Below are 24802 nucleotides of genomic sequence, written 5' to 3'. Positions count from 1 at the left end.
GGGAAATATATATTTGCATTTGGATTTGTTTTTACATTCACCTATGTATTTATCAGTTGTGTTGCTCTACATTTATTCTTGTACATATGAATTACTGAATGATATTTCTTTCAGCCTGAAAGAGTTACTTCAGCTTTTGCTTGTATGTCAGGCCAGCAACCAAGAAATATTCTTAGTGTTTGTTTGAGAAAGTCTTCATTCACGTTCGTTTTTAAAGGACAGCTTTACTTTATCTAGAATTCTTATTTGATAGTTTATAATTTATTGTTTTTCTTTCAGAACTTTGAGGATGCAGTTCCACTGGCCTCCTTTGTTTAAGGTGAGAAGTTAGCTGCTAATCATATTATGTTTCCTTGTACAAGATGAGTAATTTTTCCTCTGGCTGTTTTAAAGATTTTTCCAGTTGTGGTTGTATTTCAGTACTTTAACTATTATGTTTTCAGGTGTTGATCTCTCTGGGTTTCTTAGTTTGGAGCTTGTTGAGCTTCACCATATTTGTGAAGTGATTGACGATGATTTTTTGTCAAATAATTTTTCTGCTCTTTCTTTTCTTTCTGGGACTCTTATAATACCTGCATTGATACACTCAACATTTTCCCACGGGTCTCTAAGTCTCTGGTTACTTGTTTTTCATTCTTTTTTTATTCTATTCTTCAGATGGAACAATTTATCTTCAAGTTTACTGATAAACTTTCTTCTGTTGTCTAAAATTTCCTTTTGAACACTTTTGAACAGTGAATGTTTTTGAACAGATCTCCTTTTGAACAGTGAATTTTTCATTTTAGTTAGGGTACTATGTAATTCTAGAATTTTCATTTGATTCCTTTTTATAATATATATCTGTTGATAGCCTTTTTTTGTTGTCACTGTCATCAGACTTTATCTAAACATGATTTTCTCTCATTCTTGAAGATATTTATAATTGCAGCTTTGAAGTCTCTATCTGCTAATTCTAACATCCAGGCCAACTCAGAGACAATTTCTATTGTCTGCTTTTGCCTTGAGTATGGTCACAGTGCCCTGTTTCTTTAGATGTATAATAATGGGTCTACAAAGTTCAAGATTTTAATTAATATAATGAAGGAACTCCAGATTCTGATTTCCCTCCATATCCCCAGGGTTGTTATGATTGAAATTTTAATAACTTATCTGGACAATATCTGTGGAATGCTTCCCCACAGTGTGTGACTGCTAACAGCCCTTCTCTGCTATATATATGTCTAGCTTACTAGGGAGAAGGCAATGGCACCCCACTCCACTACTCTTGCCTGGAAAATCCCATGGATGGAGGAGCCTAGTAGGCTGCAGTCCATGGGGTCACTAAGAGTCGGACACGACTGAGCAACTTCACTTTCACTTTTCACTTTCATGCATTGGAGAAGGAAATGGCAACCTACACCAGTGTTCTTGCCTGGAGAATCCCAGGGACGGGGAGCCTGGTGGGCTGCCATCTATGGGGTCGCACAGAGTCGGACACGACTGAAGTGACTTAGCAGCAGCAGCAGCTTACTAGAGGTCAACATAGCTTAGTTATTAGGCAATGATTGGTCAGCAGTCGTGGTCAGACACCTTGAATCAGTAAAATTTCCAACTTTTGTCATTGAGTCTATATTTATGTAAGAGAATGGATTCAATTTCTGGCAGTTTTCAAGTCATCCTACAGCAGATATATGGACAACTTGTCCAAGTCCTTTATGACTATGTCATTTCTCATATTTTTCTGATAAATCAAATTTCTGGCTAGTCTTCCAGTTAGCTATTTGCCCCAACCAAAACAGCAATTTTAGGCCAGCTGAGTTGTTACTTGGCTCATTTATTTGCCACCTAGTTCTCTACTGTTACTGATGCTTCTGGGCATGGGGCTTTATAGGCTTGGCTCTAAATAAAGTGAACCCCTCCAGCAGTGAAGGTGCTAGTTTTCACATGTTATACTGATACTACCCTGGTCTAAGAACTCTGATGACCAAACTAGGGGTGGAGAATGAGAGTCGCCCCAGGCAAAAAGGAAAAACAAACAAACAAACAAAAAAACCCATCAAAGACTACCACTATTTATATTCAAGTTCAATAGTTTTCCTTATATAATCACTTTTTAATTAGGAATATGCATTTGGTTGATTGCCAGAGTCATAAAAGATTTTGCACAGTTTTGCTGCTGGGTTTTGAGTAGATCTGTTGACCTCCTCACTTTGCTACACCAGAAGACCTGTTTCAGAGACTAATTTCTAAGTCTTTCTTATGTGCCAATAGTTAATTTAGTTACATAATCTCAAATTCTTACAGCAACCCTACAAGAGATGCATTATTATCCTTATTTTTTTAATGAGTAAAATAAGACTGATAATTTAAGTAAATTGTCAAACCAAAAAATAAAAATATAAACAAAAATTCTGGAGGAGGGCATGGCAACCTACTCCAGTATTCTTGCCTGGAGAATCCTAAGGACAGAGGAGTCTGGAGGGCTGCAGTCCATGGAGTCACAAAGAGTTGGACATGACCGAATGACTAAGAACAAATAAAAAGTACCATGCTATTTATTTCCAAGGGTAATAAATACAAGTGGGGACATAGGTGGTGATTGCCCAGCATTTAGTTAGCAGTTTCATTTAACTGGCCAACCCTCAGTGCCAATTTTCTTAGTTTCCACTGTCAAATGGCAAAGTTAATTGGCAAGAAAATACCAAACAAATCAGTAGGAGAAACAAGCTGTATTTGTCATGGATACACCCAGATCACTTAAAAAAGTACTACATTGGTTCATAAAGGTAGAATTTTGTTTTCATATATAATCCTAATAAAATATAGTTATCCTCAGGCCCATAATTTTCAGAGTTATATCCACAGAAACCCAGTCTAAAAACAAAAGATCATTGGAAAATAATCCTAATTTTAATCCACACTTCTTACCAAAGATTTTAGAAATTCCATTCTTTCTCTTATTTTCATATCCATCAATTGCTCCAAAATTTTTCAATTTATGAAACTCTCCACAAAGTAGACCCATATTCAAATATTATCTTGTCCTCTTTGTTTTGTAGATCAACTTTGCCTCTCTAACTATGTACTTGCCCTCTACTCAATCTTCTATAGTCTTTTTTTCTTTATTTATTATCCAAATTTCACATCATTTAATACTACCAAAGATTAAGTATTACCCTTAGATGTTGGAGGAAGCACAAACATGAGAAGATACAGGTCTGAGTCTTTTTTCAGTGGCTGAGGGAGAGCTGTTAAAGATAGGGGGCTGCTCACTGTTAATTTGTCTTGTCCCTGTTATCTTTATTAGCCGTTTTGTTCACAGAGGTAAATATCATCATAGTAGGAAAGGCACAGATTTGAGGTCAGCATTACTGACTTTTAGTCCTTGATCTTTATAAACTTGATTAGCCTTCACACAATATCTTAATGATTTTGAGCTGCAAATTAATACTTTGTAAACTGGATAGGAATGCTGCCATCCCCTGCTTACGATCCCACAGTCAGGAAGTGAAGTGGATATGAAAGATCTTTAAAAGTGAGTTACTGTGAAGGTTGCACAGGGAAACATTTGAAAACTCTTGACAAAGACCATTCATAGGGTAAACACATAAAACTTAATGTCAATATTAACTCTTCACAGGGAACTCAGTACTCTGTAATGACCTATATGAGAACAGAATCTAAAAAAGAGTAGATATATGTATATGTATAACTGATTCACTTTGCTATACAGTAGAAACTAACAAAACATTGTAAATCAACTATATTCCAATAAGAATTAACTTAAAAAATTAACTCCTGTTACTTCCAAGTTTCTAGCTTGGGCAAGTGAATAGATAGCCATGCCATTCAGAGTACAGTCTATGGAGGAACACATTCGGCGTTGGATACATTGATTTTGAGGCCTCAGTATGACTGAGATATGTCCAGTGGATTTAACTACAGAATATCATTGATGGCTTTGGCAGAGATAGTATCATCAGAGCAGTGGTGGGAACCAAGAGCCAAAAAAATAAAGAAAGAGATGAGATAAAAGAGGATATGTGAGTTTAATTATTAGTGACTAGAGAAGGATTCAAATGGGAATAATAACTAGGAAGGGGAAGTAAGAGACCTTATTCAACTTTGGCTGCCCAGGATCTGAAAACCCTGCATACATGGGGGGATTTCCTAAGGCCAGTGTGGACTCTGAAGGAGGAAGTTGAGTTTTTGAATATGGAAATGAATGACAGAATTCGCAAGGGACCATTTAGAATTCTTTCTAGCAGCAGTGGCATTCTTCACCTCATCAATAATGGTCAATGGTCTATGGGAGCATGCAAACACAGGGTACGATTTGGATTATAGTTTCTGGAACTGAGCCTCTCCCTTGGTTTCTGCCCATTTTTGACCTGATTTTCTAGCCTTTTGTATGGAAATAGAAGCAGGTCTTTATCCTTCTCATGAAGTCAATTTCTGCTTACATTAAACAGAACTGGATTCTGTTATTCACAGTTAAGAATCCTGACAAATATGGTGGAACACATTAAGAAAGGAGTGTTGGTAATTTATTTTTTTTTTTAATCTGGGAGTTAAAAATGTTTACTTGGTCAAGGGTAAGAAGTCAGTAGAGAAAGGATAAAGATACAGTTATGCTTGTGTGCATTCAGGGAAGAGAGAATAATTAATTGGGCAAGGTTCCTGTGAAGTAAGAGATAAGGCCTTCTGCTGAAAATGAGGAGATAATATTACAATAGTGAATGTATAAGTGGAAAATAATTAGATTAACAGCTCACACATGTATGGTGTTTTCCATTTTATTAGTAGATAAAAAGAAAGAAACATATTTTCATTTAAATAAACATATATGGGAAAAAAGCAAATTAAACATATATATACATATATGTGTGTGTGTGTGTGTGTATATATATACACATACCAATGGCCAAACTATGCCAGTTCAGAATTACTAAAACAGACAAGATCTGTTAAAGGGACCATGGGAACAGACTAGCACACATATCTGAGGCATCCTTCCATTGTATTAAATCCTGGGCAGGAATCAGTAAAGTGATCAATACATTTTTATCTCTAGACCAGGATTTTCTTTGAGCACAATGATGGTATACTGACCTGTGGATATTGTGTTCCTTTTTAGTAGCATGATGGCTTTTAATTCTGACATAAAAAGCACTTCAGAAATGATTGCTCATAATATGAAACATGTCTCATAGGACAGACTTTGAAGGCAGTCAATTCAACTTCCCTCAGCAACAAGGAAAATAAAAAGGATGCAAAATGCCTTTTGGCATATTATAAAAAAATGGTTGATGCAGGTGTACCTACTGTTGAGTCAGATGGATAACAATAGACAAATTTTAAATAGCGATAACCTTAAAGGGAGAGTGCATTTACAGGATTCCAAGTAAGGAGTTTTATTGGGCATGTTTTGCTTTGTGCTTATTTCTCATGTTTTAGGCTCTCTAGCTCACTCTATATTGACTGTGCATTTCATGGAACACTGTATCTGAAACAGGAGGGAAGGGGGCAGGGCACAACCTTTAAAAGAATGACATGGCCATAGGACACAATATAAATGGATGAGAACCAAAGGGGTCCAAGATGGTGGACAAGTTGACTTCCAGTAGACCATGAGCCTCAGTATATGCTCATCCTAATACACTGAGTTGGACTGTAAAGAAGGCTTAGCACTGAAGAATTGATGCTTTTGAACTGTGGTGTTAGAGAAGACTCTTGAGAGTTCCTTGGACTATAAGAAGATCAAACCAGTCAATCCTAAAGGAAATCAAGTGTGAATATTCACTGGAAGGACTGATGTTGCAGCTGAAGCTGCAATACTTGGGCCACTTGATGTGAAGAACTGACTCACTGGAAAAGATCCTGATGCTGGGAAAGACTGAAGGTGGGAGAAGGGGATGACAGAAGATGAGATGGTTGGATGGCATCACCAAATCAATGGACATGAGTTTGAGCAAACTTGGAGATAGTAAAGGATAGGGAAGCCTGGTGTTTTACAGCCCATGGGGTCTTAAAGAGTCAGACAGGACTGAGGGACTGAACAACAACAACAACAACAACAACAACAAACAACACATTAGCATATGCTAAATGACACATCCACCAGCTCCATGAAAGTTGTGAGGCCAGCCTGTAGTTCACAAAGTGGGTAGTGGCCCAATTCCTGGAAATACCCACCACTTCCCCCAGAATAATTGGAATAGTGCTCCCACTCATTAACCTATGAAATTACCCAGCCCATCAAAACTAACCACCCCAAAGTTTGGACTCTCGGAGTCTCTCACCTTCTGATATGGCCCACACTTTGTCTGCAGTGTTTCTTTTAATAAATCCACTTCTAACCTACCAGTTTGTCTCCAAACTCTTACCCAACAAAACAAGAACCTCAAATTCATTGGCAACATATCCACACTTTAAATATGCTTATAGACATCCTCACTTTCAACAGGATGTCCCAAATATACATGGGGGCAGTTTCTGATCCACAATTAATAGGATGGGAACTTTGAGCTTATTTTTTTGTATGTTGTGATGGGTATGTTCTCCTGGTGTATCTCCCATACTTTGTCTACCAGCTCTTCTGATTTTTGAGTTAAGAGTGGTAGTCTGTGACTCCATGGAGATCACAGGTATTACTTTGGTTCATCAGTCACCACTAGTATTCATCTGCCACAGTAGCTTCCTGACACCTGAACCCTTTCTCCATAGCAGAGCTTATTGGTTAATAGGTACTCGGCAAAACTCTTTTGTTCACAAGCTAGTGAGCGAATGACATGAGTAAGAGATCTCATTGAGAAGCAGTCAGTTGACTAGGGATTGCTACCATCACTCCACTAAGAAAAAGGCTTACTGCCTTCAGCCTGGCACATCCAAATGCATGTTTTCTGACTACCTTGGTTTCATTGCTCCACAGGCTCCTCAAGCCTATCATATTCTAAGTTGAAGTATTCATGTCTGATTTGTCTTCTTTCTATCTGTGTACAGCCCCTTGTATTTTCTCTCACAGCTAACAGCACTCCATTTGGCCAGTTCTCCAAGCCAGAAATCTGGGGAAGGGAGTCCTTCTAGAATTCTCCCTTCAAGTTTTCACCCTCTCATTTAATCAATTACCAAGTCATTTTACTTTCATCTACTAAGTATCTTGAATCTATCTCATCTTTACAAGCTTATTTTGCTCAGACACTCATTGTCTCTAATCTGAAATACTACAAGACTACTTGAGTCACCCAACTGCCAGTCTGATCCTCCTCATTTCACCCTGGGCTCCAAAATCAGAAGGGCCTATGTGGTTTCAAATCTCATCTATTGGAAAACCTTCCAATGTTCTTCTATGCTACTCCACAAAAAAGTTTTTTGAGGTATGAAATCTTCCATGACCTGGTCCATTTTGATTGCTCTGTTTAGCACCACACCATACTTTGTCTTTTAGACAAACAAGGGAAAAACTCTTACTAAACTTGATTGGGATGACTGGATAGGCAGGATTTAGAAGAATATTGCTAAATTGGAGGGATTATATAAAGTCGTTTATGCATATTTTAACATTTTATTTTCATTTAGAGCATAAAAATGATCATTAACTCACCATTCATTTGGTATGGGATACAAGACTTCTCCTGGAATAAGCAACTGACTGAAATTCAGCATATTTTCTTTTGCATAAACACTCCTATGCTGCACAATCTATGACTTGCAGTTTTGATTTTTTTAAAGTATGTAAGATTTAGAGACATCAGAAAAAAATCTAAACAAAAAATCCCTCCAGATTTTTGAAGTTTCTACCCTCTACCCAATCTTTAAATAGTTGTTTCATCTACTTCTAATTGAACAGCATTTTTTGCTAATCAGCCTTCCAAAGCATCTAACTTAGTTTTCACAGAAACTGCAATTTTCTTTCTCATTGCATTTCTATATTATTAGGTTATATAATATTTAATTGAATAAGAAAATTCTAAAAACAAGAATAACTCACACAAATGTGTTGGGAACAGCATACAGTTGACTCTTAGAAATCATACTCTCAAATGGTGGGAGGCAAGGTACATGGTTCTAGGAAGTCCACTTGAAAAATTTTCAAAAACACCTCTAAGTTATTTATATTCAGCATTCAGTTTGGAATAGGAATCAGAATGTTGGTTTTACATATAAAATGAAGAGCTTAGAATAGTTAGATGAATAAATGGAGATTTAAGAGAGCTTCTCTATACTGAACTACATGTATTCCTTGACTGTATCCACTCTTTCTTGTTTCATTGATTTTGCTCCTATCACTTTTCCTCTCTGGTGTGTTCATTCATTCTTCATTTGACTTCTGCTATCCTGTGAGACCCATGCCAGAGATCATCCTCCATACTTCAACTCCTATCTCCTCAGCCCTATAAAAGTCGATAAAAGACCAAAAGCTGATAGAAGAACATCTATAGGGATATTGTCTGTACCAGTCAATGCAACAGCATGTTTGGATTCAACTAGTCAGTTTCTAGTTTCTGACTAGTTTCTGACTAGCCAGTTAGTCAGAATTGGCCAAGTTTCAAAGAATAAAATATGACATAAAAAGATTAACTATGAAGCTAATTTTTCATAGTCTTTTGATGAAGAATTATAAATGTCCTTGAAAGCTTTTCAAGAGTCACCAGAGAACAGATGAGAAGATATGAGCTTTTCCATAGACACCTGTGGATAATAATATCTGTATGACTCTCTGTGGTTAATCTAAAAATAGCTCTTTGGTAATATGGATTAGATCTAAAATATCTTCTGGTTATAGGTTGATGAGGATAAAATATCCAGTTTCAAGTCTAATTCCTACTTCAATCACTAGAATTTACTAGTTGTGATCCTATAAGACTGATATAAAGAAATGTACAACATGTTTGAATCAAAGAGCATCTTCTTGGTGTAAAGAGCTCTTGAAATTGAAGTCTTTTCTCTTAAGAGGATTAAATTCTAGAGAACACCTAAACTATGATATATTAACCCAACTTCTACCATTTTTAAGATTAAAACTGATCAAGTCTAATTTTCAGAACTAAAAATGTATCCATGGAAATGTAATATTATAAAAACATTTTAAAAAATGGTTCTGTCTCTGTAGATCTATTTTTAATCTATGTAACAATGTCAAGTGTAAAGTTTCAAGGCCTAGTTTAATTTGAATGTGCATAAAAATTCTTACTATTTAAATAGAGAAAATAATCATTGGTCATCCACAATGTACTAGATTTTCTACCAAGTATTGTGGCTTATAGAGAAGAGAATAAGATATTGCCTTGCCCTCCTGAAGTTTTCAATCCTGCTGGGAAAATAAAATATGCATATATATGACATATAATAGATATGTAAAATGTTACATGAGTGTTATAAAAAGGAGCAAGAAGAACTTAACAGAGCAAAGTACTTCTGTTTGAGCAAAGCAGATAACATTCATTAAGGAAATAGCACTTAAGCTGGGTTCTAGAGCACACGTAGGATTTTAAGGAAAAAGTAAGGGAATTTAACACAAAAACTAAATAGTTTTTTCAAAAGCTGAGGGACAGAACACTTTGTCATGTCATTTTAGGCTTGAGACACCAGCTGAAATGGTGGAGGTGGCAATAATACAGTTGCAAAGATAGGTCAGAATGGACTTCAAGTCCTATTCACTTGTACTAAGTGTGGCCCACTAAGGGATTGGGCTTGGTAAGTGAGAAGCTGGTGGGCAGAAACTGGAAGTGAGAAATAAAATATTGCCTGCCATATTAGTAAAAAAGGACATCACCATTATCAAGGACTGCAGCCCTCCAACAGTGAGCCCATGAGCCTTGGGGGAACTCAGGAAGGAAACAAAGAATAGCTGCCATCAAGCAGCCATCAGATTGCAGCCACTCCCTAAAGTGTGGCTCAGGACTTTCGGATGTGAAAACACAGGATACTGGCCCCAAATGTCTGGGGTGCATTTCAAAGGAATGATTTCAGTGAGCCCAGACTTTTGCATCTTGCACTAGAGTAGAAAAGCATTGAATTCCTTAACTTGAGATACCTAGTTTTCTTTTATTAACAGTAATCTTTTGTTCCTACTACTTGCCCTTTGTTGTATAACTCCTATGTAATCTAGCTCCCCCACTCATTTCCTCAGAACAGTATTCTACTTGAGATGCTGCCTCCCTCTGAGACTTTAGATCCTCAGTATGTCCACCAAATAAAGCAAAACTCTCAATTTTTATGTTTTACATATGTTTTTTTTAGCCAACAGAAGCATATCTTTAGTAAAAGGTCCAAGCTAGGTTAAGTAATGCAAAATTGGATCTAGATTAACAATGCTAGACTCAAGATGATTTGGGCTTATATCTTGCTTCAAATACTTGCTAGTTATATGATCTTGGATAAAGAACTTCAGCACCCTATGTTCCACTCACCCTTCTATAGAAGTGGAAATAAGAATAGAGTTGTTATGAAGATTACATGAGCTATGTAAAGCACCTGGAATAGCACTTGGCAATATTAAGTGCTGTCACCATCATCACCAACATCATCATCAATATTGTTGTTGCCTAGTTGCTAAGTTGTGTTCAACTCTCTGTGACCCCATGGACTGCAGCATGCCTGGCATGCCTGTCCTTCTCTGTCTCCTGGAGTTTGCTCAAACTCATGTCTGTTGTGTCAGTAATGCCATCTAATCATCTCATCCTCTGTTGCCTCCTCCTCCTCCTGCCCTCAATCTTTCTCAGCATCAGGGTCTTTTCCAGTGAGTCAGCTCTTTGCATCAGATAGCCAAAATATTGGAGCTTCAGATTCAGCATCAGTCCTTCCAATGAATATTCAGTGTTGATTTCCTTTAGGACTGGCTGGTTTGATCTCCTTGCAGTCCAAGGGACTCTCAAGAGTCTCCAACACCACAGTTTAAAAGCATCAATTCTTTGGGGCTCGGCCTTGTTTATGGTCCAACTCACATCTGTACATGATTACTGAAAAAAAAACATGGTTTTGACTATATGGACCTTCACCAGCAAAGTGATGTCTCTGATTTTTAATATGCTGACTAGGTTTGTCATAGTTTTTCTTTCAAGGAGTAAGCATCTTTTAAATTCATTGCTGTAGTCATTGTCTGCAGTGATTTTGGAGCCCAATAAAAGAAAATCTGTCACTGTTTCCACTTTTCCCCCTTCTATTCACCATGGAGTGATGGCACCAGATGCCATGATCTTAGTTTTCTGAATGTTGAGTTTTAAGGGTCTATATAAAGTATCATTAAGTCAAATGTCTATGGGAAAGCAGTTAATATAAACGACCGAGTTTGGACAGTTGTGGCAAACTGAAAAGAAAGCTTCCTTGCCCAAACTAATGCTTCTGAAACTTTAAGGTGCACATGAATCACCTGGGAATCTTGTTAAAATGCTGACTGTGATTTATTAGATTCTGTATTTCTTAGCAACTCCCAGGTGATGTCTATGTTCTGGTCCAGAGACTACACTATGAGCAGCAAAAGTCTGAAACATCTGTCACTTAGTTGCAGCTGATTGTGCCTTGAGAGAATGTGAGAATGAATACATAGTAGTCAGATATAAGTTTTCAAAAAGAGATATTCTTTTTTTTTAAGATATGAAGCCTGAATTTTTAACCATTGGCAATTATTTTGTGACAGTGCCTATGTAAACACACCACTTACATTCTAAGCTAGATTCAGCTTGTGAGCACTGACTCTGGGCTGGATGAAGAGTCAGAATTAAAACTGATGATAGGAAACCAGGAAGTTAAAGGATAGAGCAAATAGACTAGAGTCGAGGGTGGAGAAATCCTGGGGACCAAGGGTGAATGTGTGAGAAGCATTTTAGCACTGGTTTACATGCCTACATGGACTACATTTAAAATATGGCATACCCTGTGAAGAGACTTGTGAATTTTAGTAAAATTTTGGTTTTCATTTTGTAGAAAATGAAGTGTTATATGAAGACTATTTTGTTAGGGGCATCTGAATTAGGGAGAAGCCAAAATTAAGGAAGACTTAAAACAGTTGTTTTAAAAAAGGGTGAATGGAGCAATATGAATTGCCAATGGAGGTTTGCAAGAAGAGGTCCTACTAGGCCTACTTTAATGAATTAGATAAGGCTCATTTCTAATTAATAGCATCCATTTGCATGCAAACAATGAGCTAAGGTCTTTAAAAAACAATTTCTTCCCTTAAGTACATTCAGAAATGTCTCCCATCAGCTCATTTATGCCATTAATTTCCTTGGCAAACTAGCATAGATTATATACAGGTAAACTTTTGTTCAAAAATTCAGCAGTAAAGACACTGAAATGAGTAAGAACTTACTCCTTTTACATGAATCTAACACAGTAAGGGATTTTTAATATGCTTAGCCTTTCTTTGGATTTTGATGTATTCTGTTGATAGAGATGTCTGCATCCTTGCAAAAGTAACATGAAAACAATTTTTCACCTGGTACTGCTTGCCATAAAGGCACCAGAATTCCTTTGAGAAGGCGTTACTGCCCAGGTCTTGGTTTCTATGTAACATTCTCCAGCCTATCAGAGACCCTTGGAGAATTGTTGATACCATACCCTGGGCAGGGAAAATACAAGGTGAGCCTGGGACATTTAAGGAGAAAGCTTGAATGAACTCCCACTAGTTAAATTTGGTCAAGGTGAGCATCAACAGGAATGATAACTAATTCATTATAGCATATTGAATAAATAAGAATCCATAAATCCATATTGTGAACAAAGAGAGAAAAAAAGGAAATGTTTTATTTTTTTAATAGAAGAAACCAGTTTGCAGAATCAAGTCAGAATTAGGAAAATAATAATTTTGTATCCCCATTGTAACAACTGGATTTGGGAATCCATGGATTACATCAATGGGTAGGAAAGCCATTAGATGATTTAGTAATTTCAAATAAAAATATATTACTTTCTAATTCAATATCTAATGGTTGCCACCTTAACCAAGTGATCAAACTTAGCAGCAGACGGAGTGGGAAATACTTCATATTACACATGTCCTGATGTGCTACAAATTACATAGCATCCTATATGAAGTACTCTTGACAAAAACATTTGACTTGTATCTTTTTAAGTTTCACCTAAACTCAACTTCCAGTTTATAAGAAATATAGAAAACAGAAGGTAAATTCAATTCAAATTGGAAAATAAGTGGCAAAACTCTGTTTGCAGATGACACATTGCTATACAAAGAAAATCCTATAGAAGTACTAGAAAACTTCTAGAGCTCATCAATGAATTTGGTAGTTGCTGAATACAAATTAATATACAGAAATGTATTGCATTTCTATAAACTAACAATAAAATGTTAGAAAGGAAATTAAGGAAACAATCCAATTTACCATTGTATAGAAAGAATAAAATATCTAGGAATACCTATATAAGGAGGCAAAAGACCTGTACTCTAAAAACTAAAAGACTCTGACAAAAGAAACTAAGACAATGAAAATAGATGGCAATATAGACTGTGTGTTCTTAGACAGGAAGAATCAATACTGTTAAAATAACCATTCTACTCAAAACAATATACAGATTCAATGCAATCCCTATCAAATTATCAGTGGAATTTTTCATAAAACTGGAACAACAATTTTTAATATTTGTATGGAGACACAACCCACTCCAGTGTTCTTGCCTGGAGAATCCCAGGGATGGGGGAGCCTGGTGGGCTTCCGTCTATGGGGTTGCACAGAGTCGGACATGACTGAAGCGACTTAGCAGCAGCATGGAGACACAAGAGACCTTGAATAACTAAAGCAATCTTGAGGGGGGAAAAAAGGGAGCTGGAGGAATCAGGCTCCCTGACTTCAGACTATACTAGAAACCTACAGTTATCAAAACAGTATGGTATTGACACAAAAACAGACATGTAGACTAATGGAACATGATAGAAAGGCCAGAAATTAATCCACACACATATGGTCAATTAAGCTATTATAAAATGAGGCAAAGACATTCTCTTCAACAAGTGGTGCTGGGAAAACTGGACAGCTACATATTAAAAAATAAAGCAATTAGAATATTCTTTTACACCATATACAAAAATAAACTCAAAATGGATTAAAAACCTAAATATAAGACTGGATACTATAAAACTTCTAGAGAAAAACATGAGCAGAAAACTCTTTGACGTAAATCCCAGCAATATCTTTTTGGACCAACCTCCTAGAAGAACAAAAATGAAAACAAAAATAAACAAATGGGACCTAATTAAACTTAAAAGTTTTTGCATAGCAAAGGCAATCATAACACAAAAAGACAACCCATAGAATGGGAGAATACATTTGCAAACAATGTGACTGATCAATCTCCAAAATATACAAATAATTTGTGCAGCTCAATTAAAAAAAAAAAAAAAGATAACAACAATGACAACAATAAAAAAATAGGCAGCAGACCTAAATAGACATTTCTCCAAAGAAGACATACAGATGGCCAAGAGGCACACGAAAAGATACACAGCATCACTAATTATTAGAGAAATGCAAATCAGAACTACAATGAGGTATGAAAGTGAAAGGTAAAAGTGAAGTCCCTCAGTCGTGTTTGACTTTTTGCGACCCCAGGACTGTAGCCTACCAGGCTCCTCTGTCCATGGGATTTTCCAGGCAATAGTACTCAAGTGGATTGCCATTTCCTTCTCCAGGGGATCTTCCCAACCCAGGGATCGAACCCAGGTCTCCTGCATCGTAGACAGATGCTTTACCGTCTGAGCCACCAGGGAAGTCCACAATGAGGTATGGAGGGTCCTTAAAAAACCTAAACATAGATTTGCCATATGATCCTGCAATCCCACTCTGGGGCATATATCTGGAGAAAACTCTAATTCAAAAAGATGCATGGACAGGACACTAAATAATAATTTAGTGTTATTTTAAATTTTCTCAAGCATGGTAAACAAGCATGGTTATATGTGGCAAGTCGTTATTCCAAGGAGATGCATGCTGAAATACTCAGTGGTTAAGTATAGGAGTGTTTATAATTTATATGCAAATGTAAAGACAACAAAAATTTGTGTCTGCATATTATTTCCTGTATTACAGGAAGGCAGATATGGGGGAGATAGAGACAAACAGAGAGAAAGAACATATATGGTGAAATGTTAATTGCTGAATCTAGAAATATAGGAGGAAGAGAGGAGGGTATATGGGCATTCATTTTGCTACTTTACTTCAACTTTTCTACATGCTTAAAATTTTTCACTATAAATGATATTCAAAAAGAAAAATTTCAAGCCCCATTTTTAATTAAGTAACATTTAAATTAAAATTGTTATTCCTCAATATATGTTAGTACAATAATTGTCCTGTCTGTGAAATGGAGGAAGTAATATCATACTTGTCAAAAGAAAAAAGGACAGATCATTTTTTATTGCTATGGGCAATGATTCAGAGATTCCTTAATTTAGGGATTCTGCCTCCCACTACATTGCTTCCCTCTTTCATTCAATTTTTTTATCAATTAACATTATTCTAAGTAAAATACAATTTTTTGTGGTGTCAGCAATCCATTGCTTGAAGGCCTGCCTACCCACATTCCCTTGACTGGTATATCTCCTGGAATATTCCAGGATAAAGGAATGTTTGAGGACAGCGACTATACCATCAAAAGGAGTAAAACTATATTATATGATAATGAGGTCTGGGCAGATAAATGAACAACTGATTAGAAATAGTGGGGTCTTTTTTTTTTTTTTTCAGTGCTATGAACTCTTTTGGCAATCTGGTGAAATCTGGGACTTCCAGAATAATGTTTTTAAATTCATAATATAAAATACACAGGACTCCAAAGGAAGTCAATTATATTGAAGTACAGTTTTAAGACTATTAGAAACACATTTGTGACACAGTAATGCCTGTTTGCTTATTATTAACACATTAATAAGATACTGTGGTAGATTTAATACCTACTACGGTTTTGAAGTAGTGATAAGCATGAACCATATTTTGAGATACATGTGACAATTCTAATGAGATATGGAAACATCTGTGATTTCAGATACTGCTAGCATTGCTCTGGTTTATTGTCTATATTCAAATGCAAGGGGATATTCAACTTCAGTTAAGAAGTTAGTGAAAACAAAGAGGTATTTCCTCCCATTCAAGTTCATGGCACCCCTTGACTTCTATCAGTGAACCAAGGCTTAAGAGTCTTCATACACAGGATTGCTTTGTTTTAACCTATGACTTCCCTTTATGGTCAATAGGTTTTTGTTTATATCTTCTCCATTTACAAAGACCATTTTGATGGCTAAGTCATCATTTAACTCATTATTATCAGCCTTAAAACTGTAGATGTTATTCAGTTCCTCTACTACATAATCGAGGCAACAGTGAATTTTCTATATTAAATTGAACAGCTAATTGGCTATATTTTATACTTCATTTACTTCCACCACAGACTAACTTTAATGGATGTCTGCTGCTATTTGAAATTTCTGAGAATTTTCTTCTCATATTTCTGATATCTTACATTTTCAAAGAGAAATGTCTAAAGTTATGTAGCTATAAAGCTTCACATAGTTTTTGTAGACTTTAATCACTTAAATTATACACTTTCTTTCATGGGTGTACACGGGCTAAGAAACATTAGACATTTCAATAGCTGTATTTAAATCCCGCCTGTAAACTAAGAATACTGTTGTCAACTGGAACAGTCATCTTATTTTTCACCTGTGCAATAATCTATTTCTTTGTAACTTCTGCTTGGGTTACACTGAAAGCACACCACTGATTAATAATAGTTTCATGATTACAAGTCCTCCCATGATTGTTATGTTAACATGTTCTTTATAAAATATTATTTTATTTAGTTTTACTTTATTTGTACTAGGTGCTTAGCAATAGCTGTAAGTGTATTTGTAGAAATGGCACTTACATTTTATTACTCTTTTATATTTCATAAAATTTAAATGATACAAAAATCCTGAGTTTGCCACAAAACTGATCTCAGTGGAAATTTAAATATGCTAACATCTATTTTTAAAATGTAGCATGAAGTAGACAACTTTAAAAGCTGAGTTTAGAGGAAAAATAAAACCTCAAGGAAGCTGATCTTAACTTTTTAAGGAACAAAAGTACAATGTTTAATGTAGGTCAGAACGTTTAAATGGGAGAATTTTTTCCTACCCAATTACAGCCAAATCCCTACTAGTTGTAATTAACCTACAATGTGTGTAATATTTCACAACACAGTCAGTGTACATCAATTTCTTATAAGCTTAGAAGGACCTTAAATTTTAGACTTATTTAGTGAAACAGGTATATTATCCTATCAACATTTGTAAGTTCTAATTTGCATTTGGAAGTCAATGACCAATAATAAAAATTTGAAAACTCAGGTAAGAAGTTACAGAAAATATTTTTAAAAGGCTTTACTCAAATATTATATGAGTAAGATACTTCAAACTGAGAAACAACATTTTATATACAATAATGAAAAAATAATCCTCCAGTCAATTTAATCCATTTTATGAAGATATATTTTTATAGCATGTTATTCAATTTTCCTTAATTTTCCCATTTCTTAATGTCTTATTTTAGACTAGATTGGGTCTAGTGCAGAAATGATGTTATACAGGTTTAAACCTGCCAATAGTGTAAATATATCAGCTGTTTAAATAATGGAATATTTGTGTATTTAATAGAAAGATTTCAATTTGGGGGAAAAAAAAGTGTATGACTTTCCCAAGGAAGAAATATAACTACAAAGCATGGGTCTTTATTTTATGTCTATGTCTATGTATATATTCCCTAGAAAAGGAAATGGCAACTCACTCTAGTATTCTTGCCTGGATAATCCCATGGACAGAAGAGCCTAGTGGGTTACAATCTATGGGGTGGCAAAGAGTTTGACATAACTGAGCAAGCAATACTCACTCACTCATATGTATAGGTACTCCAGTATTTTCTAAACTAAAATTTAAAATGAAAATGTTTTTAGATGATGCTATTATTTAACTTTAGTAAGATTTGTCTGTGTATGTGTGTGTGTGTGCATGCACGTGTGTGTGTAGGTCAACTAATATGTTCATTTTCCACAGCAGTATGAATTGTATCCACTTTCTGAATAATGCAAAAGGAGCAAAGGTGGCCAGAAGAGGTGGGCAAAGACAATGGACGCAATTCCAAAACCTTTCTAATACATCCTCACCAAAGATGCTCATCAGTGAGTTATTCTAGATTTCTGAATATTAAAATCCACCTATTATGTAGATGATAGGTAGGAAGAAAGAGCTTGGCAATAGAACTGAGTTTTCACTGTTCATGACAATAGTCTCATTTGGTAAATAAAGGGCAAGTCCTCCTTTATGAAATAGGAAACATTAGCAACAACTGGTAGCATAATACAAAACCCTGTTTATAAAAATATGTATGTTTTCCAGCTGCAGCAGCACACACTTGGCTTTTTGTGCTTTCAATACATTTCAAAGGAAAGTTAAATGATGATTGAATTCAACAATAACATCTCTAAGGTTTTGTTTTCCCCTGTAGATTTGAACATTTCAGCCCAAGTCCTTCTTCAAGAATGTGCTAAGAAATGTAGTGGAGCTAAAAGGTAAATATGACTATCATGCTTTTCAGCATCGTAAGTCATATTTGTAGCTGTTAAACAATCTAGCCAAATAGCAAGTTTTCCTACAAAATAGTCATTTATAACATCCTTTTCTCATCTTCCTTAAAAAAAAAATAACTGAGATGCAGCTTGTGAAAATTGGAATATACTGAAGACATTCATATTTAAACAATCATGTGTGATTTTTAACACAAACTTCAAAGCTTAAAATAGTCAAAAAGCACTGCCTATTTAACTAGCAACAGTTACATATTATATTATTCAAGGAAAAGAAAGAGCAAGTTCATTATTGCTATTAAGTGTTGATGGAATCCTTAATGTTAGTGCTTTTCACCCTGGTTCGAATCTTTCACAAAATCTTTTATTTTTCTTTTAAGGGCAGCTTAAACAGCTCCGCTAAAATTTTAGCATTCCTATTTTAATCTGTCACCCTACCTCTTTTTTCTCTCGGCCAGCTGTTTGCAGACCTCCTGCCACCGCAGATTCAGGCTTCCCAATTTTTCTTGTAGAATACTGGCATCTATTTTTGAGGACTGCTGAATTATTTCTTCCCCAGTTGCATTCAATACTCTGACAACAGTTTGCCGCTGCCCGATGCCATCCTGGAGTTCCTGTGAGATACCAAAAAGGCAAAGACAAAGATGAAGCCCCGTGTCCTTTTATTTGAGAAAAGATTAAACAATGTGCTACCCCATGCAGTTCTACTGGGGGAGAAAGAAATAAAAAAGCTCCATGTGAAAGTTTCTCTATGAAACTGACATGCCCATATCCAAAGGAGACAAGACAGAAAGACACCTTTTATGTGTCAGGAAAAAAGCGCCCTCTCAGTTCAGCTCCAGGTTTTATATTTGTAAAGCTTGTCAGCTGGAGGATGTTATAATGTCCTACAAATCAATTAGTTGGAAACCTTCTCAAGAGCAAATTCGATTTCTTGTCCCCACAAGGATGTTCCATGTTTAATAGTCTATGAAGTGTTGTAAAATTTAAACATGAAGGAACTATTTAGATTTCTTCGAGACTGTCTATGTGAGAGGTGAAAAAGAACAAGCACAGTTTAGCCAGAGTATTTTTTTAAAAACCTCTAGAGATATTTAAACAAACATTCATGACTATATAAGAAGGAAATTTATTTCAGAATGTTTCCATCCATGTATTTTGCATTATAAAACCTCATAAAAATTAGAATTAATTGCTTTCAGGGACAGCCTATCAAGAAATCCCTAAGGTACAGAGATAAATTTAAAAATAATCTATAGCCACTGGAACATTTTTATAAGTCATTGATGGTGTCAAGCTTAAGCATCTTCTACTTTTTATCCTGAATGAAATTTAAAGAGTTTCAGAAAAATTGCTTTATTAAAAAAGACTATTACAACAAAATATGTATTAAAAATGCCTTTTGCTATGAAATAAAAATAGCACTCTAGCATTTTTTAAAAAATAAGGTAATATAGAATTTGTAAGGCAATTACAGTAACCCATAACTAAATCTGATGTTTACAAAATGAAATAATATGAGAACTTGAGATATCTGCCATATTTCAGTCTAAAGGACTCACAAATCTTTATGTATAGATGAGACAGTCAGTGTTCAGAACACTTTCCTGAACATATGATTCTAGTTAACTTAATATTCTTATATTCTCCTGCCCCAAACCAAGAACATACAAACTCTAACACATGCCTGCCAAATGAATGAATCAATGCCTGTTTTCTAAGACTGGGTCAAATCTCCTTTAGATTCTCATTACGGATAAACTTGTTGGATTTTTGTTTTCTACTGCTTTCATGTATTATTATTTTAAATACCAGAATTTTGGATAGTATGTCTTCAGCAGTTAAAAGATTCATTAAATCCACAAAAATGGGAACAGGCCATTATTCTAGGAACATAGTACTTCACAATGATTATGAAACTATGCACAGTCACTGAACTATTCATAAGCTTTCCTGATCATACTCTCTTAAGTGAGCATGAGATGTGCTCTAACAAACACATGATACTTCCTTGCAACTAGTTGATTTTGCTCCATTATTTATATTCCACTCTGAACATCTGTTCAGATCAGTGTTGCATATGACAGTCACTGCTTAGTAACAGGTAGCCCCATTCATAACAAATTGTGTCTATATTCAAATTATACCATAAATTCCTTGAAGTCAGAGATGGTGTCCTATTCAGTCTTATTACTGACACTTACTACCACATCTGGTTCATGAGAGATTTCAGTAAGTATCTGTTGAATGAATGCATGAATCTATGAATACAGAAAGTGGATGAAGAGGAGTGCTCATAATTATCATGGTATCATTAGATCTCCTAGAGATTCCAAGATGTGCATACAAGTTTCTAGGTTTTAGGCAGTATAAAATATAGCTGAGAAGATTAGACATAAGTGTGAAGGATAATTTGCTATATTATATTCAGTAAGACAGTAAGCAAGGTGATCAGACAGATTAGATAAGTAATTATAAATGACAGGTTAGAAGAGAAATGACTTCAGTGGAAGGATGAAAAGGAGAGACCATGGTGGGTAATTTGGAACTGAAAGAATGGGTAGGCCTTAGGGACATGTTTGGTCAGAGCCACAAGAGGATAGCAGAAGGCTAGCCTATGGTGTGGAATTTCTGTGATCTGATCTCAAGTACACACTTGGACTCTATGTCACTGTATGAGAGTGGAAGTCTATGGAGAGGTGTAGCCCTGGATTAATAGTGGGCTTGGGCAGAGAGGACTCTGCTTTTTATTAAAGACTTTGCAATTCAGTGGAGAGCAACAGAAAATGACTGAAGGACAGGGGTGTGGGAGCTAGAGCTGTATTCGGAGGTGATTCTGGGGCAAAGTTTAGGCTAATGTTAAAGCAGGGACACTGGTAAAACAGCCAGGACAGGAGTCTGCAAGGTGGGTATTGGGGCTAAACCTAGAGTTTAGACAATGCAGTAGAACAGAAAGGCGAGAAGTAACATGAACTGTTAAGGCACAATTAAGAAGGTTAGGGAACTAGCTGGATCCAGCAATCATGAATGACTACTGAAATGGGGAAATCTTTGCCTAGAACACCAGAGTCAGGGAGGCAGTTACAGGAGAAAGATGATGACTCTAATTTGTACCTCCAATGGTGTCCAATACCCACAGCTGTTAGAGATACTTTTTAAAAATTCAAACTAGTACAGCCACTATGGAGAACAGTGTGGAAATTCCTTAAAAAACTGGAAACAGAATTGCCATATGACCCAGCAATCCTACTGCTGGGCATACACACCAAGGAAACCAGAAGTAAAAGAGACACATGTATCCCAATATTCATTGCAGCACTGTTTACATAGGACATGGAAGCAACCTACATGTCCATCAGCAGATGAATGGATAAAGAAAGCTGTGGTACATATACACAATGAAATATTACACAGCTATTAAAAAGAATGCATTTGAATCAGTTCTAATGAGGTGGATGAAACTGGAGCCTATTATACAGAGTGAAGTAAGTCAGAAAGAAAAACATCAATACAGTATATTAATGTATGCATATGGAATTTAGGAAGATGGTAATGATGACCCTATAAGTGAGACAGCAAAAGAGACACAGATGTAAAGAACAGACTTTTGGACTCTGTGGGAGAAGGCAAGGGTGGGATGATTGAGAGAATAGCATTGAAACATGTATATTACCATATGTGAAATAGATTGCCAGTCCAGGTTCGATGCATGAGACAGGGTTCTCAGGGCTGGTGCACTGGGATGACCCTGAGGGATGGGATGGGGAGGGAGGTGGGAGGGGGGTTCAGGATGGGGAACACATGTACACCCATGGCTGATTCATGTCAATGTATGGCAAAAATCACTACAATATTGTAATGTAATTAGCCTCCAATTAAAATAAATAAATAAAATTTAAATAATGCATGGAACACCTGTAAGATGTGTGCTATAGCAATGCATCTCAAACTTCAATGTGCACATCTCCTAGAGATCTTGCTAAACTGTTGATTCTAATCCAGTAGGTCTAAGGAGGGCCCCGAATTTTCAGCTTCTAACAAGCGTCTATCACTAGTGTGGGAACAACACATTGAGTAATAAGATGATAGAGTAAATGCCTTCTGAACCTTTGTTAACGAATCAAAGAATTCTTACTGCTGGTTTATAATGCTATAAATTAATGAAACATCACAATTTTTATCTCAGGCATCTTGCTTTGTATTTTTGATCTCAGTTCTTCCACTTCATGGCTGATGGCTACAGTGACTTTTACAATCCAATTGTAGAATCAACATGGGTTTTATTATTTTCATTTCCCAGATAGGTGATAGAACTGAGTAGCTAAGAATGAAGCAATAACTTAAAATTGTTAGATCTAAATCTCATTTTATGTAGAGTCCCAAATCAGGGCTTTCAGAATTTTTTTTTTTATTTTGTGAAAGAGAGCTCATTAAATAGTCTATTGCATTTGTGTGAAGAGATTTTGTAATCAGGAGAAGTATTTACAGTGTATGATCAATCTGAGGAGAATTTTCAATAATAAAGCCTAAGAAGGCAAAATAATGGACCCAAACAGGAAGTTAAAACTTGTACATGTTGTTTCACAGTTAGCTGCTCCGCCTGAAGACGTGACTTGATTTACACAATTAAATGGAAAACCTCAATCACTTAGGGCAAAACAAATTAATTTTCATTCTATAACTTCTAATTTTTTTAAGTGCTAAATTATTCACTACTGCTGAAATTTCTAAGCTCTGATACCACATTCATGTTCTGTTGTCCTAGGCATCCTTACCTATTTCTCTAGCAATTAACATCTAGTCTGAGTTTGGGATAGAAAAAAATCGTAATTAAATTGACTGGATTACTCATCATCCCTTAGAAAGCTTATTGTGTTTTGATTCTAATATTAAAGCATCATTCTTAATAATGACTCCTTATCAGACTCCCCTAGGGAGGTTTTTCAAAATATAAAAGCCCAGAATTTCACAGTAAACCAGCTGCAGCAGAATCTCTGGGTATAGGAGGACAAAGGTGTACAAAGCAGATACATTATTAGAGAAAGGTTAGGCAATAAATATGTGGAGCAGGCAGTGGCACAGGAGGGGCATGTTTTAGAGTTACAGCATTATTATTTACTTCTTGTATGCCTTTTGAATAAAGAAAATTTCCTAAATTATAGAAAGTGATACATATATCTCAATCCTCCAAGTCTGGTCAAATTGAGGGAAGAGAAGAATTACAGGCAAGGAAGAACAGCTACGTTTTTATAGAAGGAAAAGATGAGACAAAGAAACTAGTACGTCTTATATGAAAAGACTGCATAAATTTAAAAAAGCATATGTGCAAAACCTTCCAAAACTGCATGAAAACAAAATCAACAGAAAATAAAATGTGACAGATGAAGAAAAAGAAGAAGCTAAGAAGCAGTTACAGGGAATTGTACAATGACAAATTGGATAAGCTACGTAGGAGATAAAGAACTGGCAAAATATCACAAACTAGGCAGAACAGGAAAACAGAAGAGACAAAAAGTGACTGGGAAAAAAGGTAAAGATTGAGGGAAACAGGAGAGAAAAACAAACCTTTGCTGAATAAGTGGACATATCAAAAATCTAATCTTGTGATTTACTGGTGGTTCTGCTAAGGTTTTATTTTGAGACAGATTAATTGTTGCCTCAGTTTGCTCACTGGTCAAGAGAAAACATGCAATGATATGGATACTTTAGAGACTTGTGAAACTGCCAGATGGAAATTTATGGTGCAATTTCATCCTCTTTTACCTTCTGCTTTACTCTGTCTTAAGCTCATTGCTACTGTTCCTCTTTGTCAGTCCCTAGAATTCAACTCAGAGTCTGAAAAATTATTTCTGGTCCTTTACTCAGAGATAAACTGGACACGTTTGCCTCTCATGTTAATTCTTACACTATGTAGTCACAACTGTCTTCAGAGGTTTTAACATGCTCAGAAAGTATCTTTTGACATTATTATTTGATGATAAATAATTTTTGTAAGGAAGCAATACAAAGACTAAAGCAAAATAGCAGGCTTACCAACAGGACACAATCAATCTAGCCTACTCATGGGCTAGATGATTCTATTCTCATGGAAGACCTGATGATCCTGTAAGAGCATCTCATGAGGAGAGTGACAAGAATTGAAAGATGGCAAAAATGGGAGAAATCCAAGAGTGAGGCAAGAGTGAGGGAGAAAGAAGTACACAAAAAAGGATTGAAAAAAAGTAAAAAAGGATTGAAAAAAAGTGAAAAATGG

The 24802-nt window shown here is 35.8% G+C and overlaps 1 protein-coding gene across 10 annotated transcripts in view; it reads right to left on the bottom strand.

The window, feature by feature from the left end:
• The window catches only part of DMD (dystrophin), a 2228404-nt gene that overhangs the window by 869428 nt on the left and 1334174 nt on the right, over nt 1–24802 (bottom strand). For all 10 annotated transcript variants that reach the window (XM_061410475.1, XM_061410469.1, XM_061410467.1 and 7 more), the window contains one exon: nt 18988–19163. In XM_061410475.1, coding sequence (XP_061266459.1) covers nt 18988–19163 — 176 coding nt within the window. The remainder of the gene's footprint in view (nt 1–18987; nt 19164–24802) is intronic.

This window comes from Bos javanicus, chromosome X (genome assembly GCF_032452875.1).
Source record: "Bos javanicus breed banteng chromosome X, ARS-OSU_banteng_1.0, whole genome shotgun sequence".
NCBI lineage: Eukaryota > Metazoa > Chordata > Mammalia > Artiodactyla > Bovidae > Bos > Bos javanicus.
The sequence above is the reverse complement of the archived record's forward strand: the minus strand, read 5'-3'. Positions and strand labels throughout refer to the sequence as shown.